The 8,091-nt window shown below is 52.6% G+C and overlaps 1 protein-coding gene across 1 annotated transcript in view; it reads left to right on the plus strand.

The window, feature by feature from the left end:
• Positions 1–1,860: 1,860 nt before the first annotated feature.
• Positions 1,861–8,091, plus strand: part of EFCAB8 (EF-hand calcium binding domain 8) — a 59,418-nt gene continuing 53,187 nt past the window's right edge. The window contains exons 1-3 of the mRNA XM_015426175.1: positions 1,861–2,005; positions 5,221–5,339; positions 6,249–6,352. Of these exons, the coding sequence (XP_015281661.1) occupies positions 1,861–2,005; positions 5,221–5,339; positions 6,249–6,352 (368 nt within the window). The remainder of the gene's footprint in view (positions 2,006–5,220; positions 5,340–6,248; positions 6,353–8,091) is intronic.

Here is an 8,091-nt window from a genome sequence, read left to right on the forward strand (position 1 = left end):
TGGCTGCTTCTCGCTCTGACTGAGGGCTGCTGGGAGCAGGGGGGGGGGCTTGTTGCATGTGCCCGCCCCTTGGGCTCTTTACTGCCGGAGCTCCGCTCCTGTGCGCTCCTGCAGGAAATGACGCCTGTGATGCAGAATGGGGGGGGGGACGGGATGAAAAGAAGGCTGAACTTGATTTCAGTGCAGAATGGGGGGTGGGGGGGAACCCTGGATCAAACAGAAGGTTGAATTTGATTTTAGTGCAGAATTGCTTGGAGGACACCGCAGTGAACATGGATTAAAAGGACTCCCCCCGGCTGGCTGGCGGGGGGAGCCCTGCCCCTGAAGAGCCCCATCGTGTCTGGTGTGTCGATGTCATCCCACCGGCCATGTCGTGTGGGGGATGTGTTATATTCCGAGTTATTTCTAAGCTGTTGTAGTTATGGTTTGTGCTAAGGTATCCTAGCTTCCTCTGTGGTGATTGGCTGCGTAATAAAGACCTTCTAGTGGTCCTAAATGGAGCTGCGGTGGCTCAAGTGGTCAAGACGCTGAACTACAGGCTGTGGAAGGTTGGTAGCTCAGCAGTTCGAGACCCGGGTGCCACAAGACGGAGTGAGGTCCCGTCTCTAGTTCCAGCTCCTGCCAACCTAGCAGTTTGAAAGCAAGAAATTGCAAGTAGATAAATAGGTACCACTTTGGTGAGAAGGTAACAGCGTTCTGTGTGTCTTGGTGCTTAGTCATGCCGGCCACATGACCACGGAAATGTCTTCGGACAGCGCTGGCTCTTCGGCTTTGAAACGGAGATGAGCACCGCAACCCTAGAGTCAGACTCGACTGGCTTTCGAGCGAGGGAACCTTTACCTTTAATGGTCCTTAAGCCGTACAGAGTATCCTATCAGAAAGCTCCGCTTAGGTCCAATCAGACCTCATGAATGTAGTTAGATTGTATATAGTAAAAGTTTGGATGCTGCTCTTCACAGAGTCAGATTAGAGCTGAGTAATGTTGTGAACAAAAAGCCTTGCATTGATAATCGTCTCCCGCCTTTCAATACTTAAAAGAGCCAGTTTGGGGTCGTGGTTAAGTGCCCGGACTCTAATCTGGGAGAACCAGGTTTGATTCCACACTCCTCCACTCGCACCTGGCTGGATGACCTTGGGCAAGCCCTAGTTCTGACAAGAGCTGTCCTTGAAAAAGAGCACTTTCTATCAGCCCCACCTACCTCACAGGGTGTCTGTTGTGCGGAGGGGAAGGGAGTTTGTCAGCCGCTCTGAGACTCCAAGTGAAGGGCGGGGTATAAATCCAATCTCCTCCTCCTCCTCCTCCTCCTCCTCCTCCTCCTCCTCCTCTTCTTCTTCTTCTTCTTCTTCTTCCTCTTCTTCTTCTTCTTCTTCTCGCGGACTCTAATCTGGGAGAACCAGGTTTGATCCCCCACTCCTCCACTTGCACCTGCTGGATGACCTTGGGCAAGCCGTAGTTCTGATAAGAGCTGTTCTTGAAAAAGAGCCTTTTCTGTCAGAGCTCTCTCAGCCCCACCTGCCTCCCAGGGTGACTGTGGTGGGGCGGGGAGGGGAAAGGAGTTTGTAAGCCGCTCGGAGCCACCTTTGGGTAGTGAAGGGCGGGGGTATAAATCCAATTTCCTCCTCTTCTTCTTCTAAAAGATTGCTCTAGCATTTGGGTTAAAACTCTATGGTGACCATAGAGTTTTTTGCCCAAATGCCAGACTGGCTTCCCACGCATGTCAGAACATGGATTAAAAGGACTCTGTGGGCCTATGTATTAACCAAGCCTCCCAGTATTGGTGGCCCAGGATTAAAGCTGTGTGTGGCCTTCTTTAGCCCAGGTTCCCTGGACTCCCGGGACTCCTGAGCAAGGCCGGCGCCATGTGCTCCTCCCACAAGCACCTGATGAAGATCGCCGACTCCTCAGACCAGGCCCACTGCAAGAAAGTGGAGGACCAGATCAACTTTGACCACCTGCAGAAACTGGAGTGGATGTTCAGAGAGGCGGATGTGGACGGCGGAGGAGGTGAGGAGGCTGCTCTTCCGTGGGCATCGCTCGGGGCCGCTTCTTTCTCGTCCCTCGGTAGTCTTTGAAACGATGCATTGGCGTCACTGGTTGTCTGCGGCTTGGCAGTTCTGAAGGCCCCCTAATTAGGGTTGCCATGTTCTCCCTGGCAGAGCCATTTGGGTGTTGTAGTCAGGAGCGCGGACTCTAATCTGGGAGAACCGGGTTTGATTCCCCACTCCTCCACTTACACCTGCTGGATGACCTTAAGCCAGTCACAAGTTCTCTCAGAGCTGTTCTCTCAAGGGCAGTTCTCAAGAGAGCTCTCTCAGCCCCACCCGCCTCCCAGGGTGTCTGTTGTGGGGGAGGGGAAGGGAAAGGAGATCGCAAGCCGCTCTGAGACTCCTTCGGGTAGTGAAGGGCGGGGGATAAATCCAATCTCTTCTCTTCTTCCCTGGCCACCAGTGGAGGGTGGGGGGTAGGTATGCCAGATCCAGGCTGGGAAACTACTGGAGATCTGGGGGTGGAGCCTGGTGAGGACAGGGACCCCCTCAGTGGGGTACAATGCCATAGAGTCCACCCTCCAAAGCAGCCCTTTTCTCCAGGGGAACTGGTCTCTGTTGTCCGGAGATCAGTGGCAATTCTGGGGCGACACCAGGTCCCACCTGGAAGCTGGTATCCCGACCCGTAGCTGGTTGGAGAGTAGCATATGGTTTCCCAGTAGGGTTCCCATCCCCTGAACGGGGGCGGGGCTTCCTCTGCTTTCATGGCCCCCTATCCATCGCTGGCCAGCTGGCCGGTGGGGAAGCCCCCCCCCCAAACGCCCCATCCCGCCAGACATGCCCAGCGCGATGTCATCACGCAGGGCACGTCATGCAGGGGACTCTCTAGCATTTGGGTAAGAACTCTATAGATTTTTTTACCCAAAAGCAGGGTTCTTTGGGGGCAGGAACGCACAGGAACGGAGTTCTGGCTGGCTCCCGAGTTGGCCACGCCCAGCAGGAACTCATTAGCATAATAGGCCACACCCAACAGCAGAAACGCATTAGGATTGGCTACATTAGGGGTGTGTGGCCTAACATGCAAAGGAGTCCCTGCTACAAAAAAAGGCCCTGGGTTTTGACAACAAACAAGGTCAACAGAATAAGAAGCAAAAGGTGGGTGTGGCTGGATGACCACACTTCTGGTAACATGGGGGGTGCGGCCTAATGTGCTAATGAGCTGTGCTGTCAGGGGTGTGGCCCAATTTGCTTATGAGTTCCTGCTGTTGGGTTTGGCTTATTATGCTAATGAGTTCCTGCTGGGCTTTTTCTATAAAAAGAGCCCTGCGCCAAACGCCAGCATGTTCCCTGAATGACCCGCCCAGGGGGCGGGCACATGCAACAAGCCCCACCCCCTGCTCCCAGCAGCCCTCAGTCAGAGCAAAGAGCAGCCAGGTAAGTTGCAGAGCTCCCCCCCCCCTCCCGCCCTCTGGTCCAAAACAGTCCAGTGGCACCTTTAAGACCACGTTTTATTCAGGTACAAGCTCCCCCTCCTCTGCGAGGACAGATCTGCGCGTCCCTCCCCTCCAATAGCCAGCAATCCAAAACAGTCCAGTGGAGCCTGAGCGGTGGGTGTTGCCTTCTGACACACTTCTGGTGATGTCAGGGGGTGTGGCATATGCAAATAAGTCATGCTAATGAGTCATGCTAATGAGCTCCTGCACCTCTTTTTCTACGAAATGACCCCTGGTCTCGTCTGCACAGACTGGCAGTGGCTTTCCAGGGTCTCAGGCCAAGATCTTTTCCGTCAGCTGCTGCCTGGCTGTTTTTAACTGGAGACGTCAGGGTTTGAATCTGGGATCTTCTGCATTCCAAGAAGAAGAAGATAAGAGATTGAATTTATACCCCGCCCTTCACTCAGAGTCTCAGAGCGGCTTACAAACTCCTTTCCCTCCCCCTCCCCACAACAGATGCCCTGTGAGGCCGGTGGGGCTGAGAGAGCTCTGAGAGAACTGCTCTTTCAAGAACAGCTCTGACAGAACTATTGGTTGCCCAAGGTCATCCAGCAGCTGCGAGTGGAGGAGTGGGGAATCAAACTTGGTTCTCCCAGATTAGAGTCCGCGCACTTAACCACGACACCGAACTGGCTCTGCGACTGAGCCTCTCCCTAATTCCCTAGTCGCTGACTGATGGCCCCTAGCAAGGGTGGCATTAAATTTTCAGGTGGTCTTCTGGTAGCTATGGTGTTGAATCTCCCTCTGTCATTTGGCTGATTTACCTCCTGAGTGCCTACATATAAGATTAGCTGGACACCGAAATCGAACCAGCTGTTTTGCAGGCTTCGTGATCCATGCACAACTGAAAAAGCAGGCATCGGAGTGGGGAAAAGCGTGTGACGTGCTAACTGCCCGAGGTCGAACTGGACTGTGTAGCGTTTGAGCCAGTGCCGACGGGAAGCTCAGAGTACTGCAGGGCATTGTGGAAAGAAATTGGTTCGGGGTGGTGGTGGTAGTTCATATATACCAGTGCACCAAACCGTCCTGGAAAACCTGCGTTATTATTTATTTATTTATTCAATTCAATTTATACCCCGCCCTCCCCGTGAACAGGCTCAGGGCGGCTTACAGCAGTGGCCCAATTGCCAATAAAACCAATAAAACAATATGCATCGTTTCATAACAAGTTAAAACGTAAAAACGTAAGGTGCTGTTCAGTTGTACAGTGCGTTGCTTACGATGGCGTATTCAGATGTCTCTGACAGCTAGGTTCCAGCTCAGTGTCGTTCCGAGTTGCTCGATGTAACAGACCAGATGTTAAACCAATACCAATAATATATAGAAAGCGATCTGTTGAAAAGCTGTTTGCCATTGTGTTTTGGTGAGACAGCACTTGTGGTAGGAATGTGCCGAGCCGGTAATTGGCTTTCCCCTCCGTTTCACCGGGCTCTTCCCACACTCTTGCTGTTCCAGTTTGGTGTAGTGGGTAGGAGCTCGGACTCTAATCTGGGAGAACCGGTTTGATTTCCCCACTCCTCCTCCATGTGCAGCTGCTGGTGTGACTTTGGGTCTGTCACAGGTTCTTTCAGAGCTGTTCTCTCAAGAGCATTCCTCGAGAGAGCTCTCTCAGCCCCACATACCTCACAGGGTGTCTGTTGTGGGGAGGGGAAGGGAAAGGAGATGGTAAGCTGCTCTGAGACTCCCTCTTCTCAGGTGCACGCACCATGTCTGGAAAGCCTTACCACCGTTTCCCTTTCAGGCTTGGATATCATCGAGTTTCGAAGAGCAATGAAGAAGATCATGGGCAACATTTCCGATGAAGATATCGACGTCATTTTCATGAAGGTGGACACAAACTGCGATGGATCGGTGGACTGGGTAACTGCCTGCCTCTTTCTAGAATCCCCCTTCCCCCTTCTTTGGGCCAAGGAGTGTATTAGACATTTTAAGTTAACAAGAATTCCTTCTTTTTTGGGTCTGGTTGATAATGTTGATTGCCACAAAATCTCCAGGTGTTTCCCAGACCAGAGACGGCGACCCTAACTGTGACTTCTGATACTGCAGCAATTAACACCGGCTGCTGATCCACTCCCAAGCTCAATTCGAAGTGTTGGTTTTGACCTTTAAAGCAGTTGGACAGTTTTACTTAGGACTGCATTTGACTAATTGCGTTCTTTACTTATCGGCAGGGCTATTTTTGGGCAGGAACGCGCAGGAACGGAGTTCCGGCTGGCTCCCAAGTTGGCCACGCCCAGCAGGATCTCATTAGCATAATAGGCCACACCCAACAGCAGAAACTCATTAGGACTGGCTACATTAGGGGTGTGTGGCCTAACATGCAAAGGAGTTCCTGCTACAAAAAAAGGCCCTGGGCTTTGACAACAAACAAGGTCAACAGAATAAGAAGCAAAAGGTGGGTGTGGCTGGATGAGCACACTTCTGGTAACATGGGGGTGCGGCCTAATGTGCTAATGAGCTGTGCTGTCAGGGGTGTGGCCTAATAGCTAATGAGTTCCTGCTGTTGGGTGTGGCCTATAATGCTAATGAGTTCCAGCTGGGCTTTTTCTACCAAAAAAAGCCCTGCTTGTCGGCTGTCCTAATTGGAGATTTTGAACGGTGGTCTTTTATGTATTTATAGCCACTGCCGCCTTGAGTTCCTCGAGGTAGAAAGGTGGCCAATGTTTGTTTTAAGTAAGTAGAATAAACTGCCCCCGAGACAATGAAAAATGCCCGCCTTTGGGGTGAAGAATGTGCAACCGAGCTGCTTCCCTGTTGCCCCGTTTGCAGGAGGAGTATCTGAATTACATGCTGTGCGAATACCGGGGGAAGGAGGACATGCAGAAGAGCAAGCTGTTCCCCGAATTCGTGATGAACATGAAGGCTGTCCCGGTGTAAGAGGTCCCGGGGGCTCTGGACTGGGGGGGTGGGATTCTGCTGAAGGACAGGCGGGTGCAGCGTTCCCTTTCCGCACCCCGCTTTCCCCAGCCGAGGTTGACGTGAGCAGAAACTGTCAGCTCTTGCCTCCAGGTCAGGGCCGGCATCGGCAGACGCCAAGGGTGGGGCGGCTACCAGGGCCCAGGTCTTCTGGAAAAAGTGCAGAGGAGGGCAACCAAGATGGTGAGGGGGTTGGAACCAGGGGTCATTTCCTGCAGGAGTGCACAAGAGTGGAGCTCCGGCAGTAAAGAGCCCAGGGGGCGGGCACAGGCAACAAGCCCCACCCCCTGCTCCCAGCAGCCCTCAGTCAGAGCAAGAAGCAGCCAGGAAAGTTGCAGAGCCCCCCCACAGCCCCCCAGTCCAAAACAGTCCTGTGGCACCTTTAAGATCAAGTTTTATTCAGGTACAAGCTCTCCCTCCTCTGTGAGGACAGATCTGCACGTCCCCCCCCACCCCCAGTAGCTAGCAATCCAAAATAGTCCAGTGGAGCCTGAGCGGTGGGTGTTGCCTTCTGACACCCTTCCGGTGATGTCAGGGGGTGTGGCATATGCAAATGAGTCATGGTAATGAGTTATGCTAATGAGCGCTTGTGCCTCTTTTTCTACGAAATGACCCCTGGTTGGAACCAATGCTCCCTCTAAGCTCTGGAGTCTTGTGAGCAAAAACTCAACTTTGTGAGCTATGGGACATTAAAGTTGTGAGCGAACGATTTGGATACTGTATAAATTAGTTCGCTCTAGTGCCCTCTTTCCTGAGTGAAGTCAAAAATGTGTGAGCCAGAGGCTAAAAAGCTGTGAGCTAGCTCACACACATTCAGCCTAGAGGGAACACTGGTTGGAGCCCCCTTCCGTAGAAGGAAAGGCTGAAGAGTCTGGAACTTTTCAGTGTAGAAAAGAGATGACTAAGGGGAGGGGGACATGATGGAGGTTTCTAAAATCATTCGTGGGGTGGAGAGAGCTGTCCCAGAGAACTTATTTTCGTCAACTTTTGTAATTGGTTTATGTTACGAATGATTTCTTACTGAATTAAACTTGTGTTGTTACGAATGGATTTTTGCCGGAATACTTTTTGTAGTGTAACAATATTTATTTACAAACTAGGAGCAAAGCCCGTTGTGGAGGCAGACAATGAGCCCTAGCATGGTGTGATGGAGGTGCCCCCAGTCTCCTGATCTCTCCCCCCGTGCGACCCCCCGGAGTTGGGGGGTGAGGGAGTGGCTGGGTGACCTCCAGTAGCCTCGGGGCTGGCGGTATGCCGGCCCCCACCCAGTGAGAGGCCAGCCAGCTGCATGTAGGTGGCGGCGGCAGCAGCAGGATCGGGTGTGGCCGGGGGTGGCCCCCCCACGCTGGAGTCCAGGCACAGGGCAGTGGCCAGCGACCCCGGTGTGAGTGGCGGTCGCCTCAGCCTATGGCTGAGGGAGCGCATTGAGCGTGGTCACCCCAAATTAGCTATAATATAGAGAGATTGTCATTGTTCTATTGGGGGCAGGCCCGTAGCTACAGCGGGACAACTTGGGGCCTGGCCCCCTGACTTACCGCCAAGGCCCCCCCAACTTCCCATCCAGCCCAGACACTCCCTTTGGGGTGTGTGCGGAGTGCCTGAAGTTTTCTATACAAAGGAAATGTGGACTTTAATTGTATTCCTACTTTGTAAAGTATTTTTTGATCCTAGCTCTTTTTATATATATATATATATA

The sequence above is a fragment of the Gekko japonicus genome, unplaced genomic scaffold, assembly GCF_001447785.1.
Source record: "Gekko japonicus isolate JY-2015 unplaced genomic scaffold, Gekko_japonicus_V1.1 scaffold291, whole genome shotgun sequence".
Lineage (NCBI taxonomy): Eukaryota > Metazoa > Chordata > Lepidosauria > Squamata > Gekkonidae > Gekko > Gekko japonicus.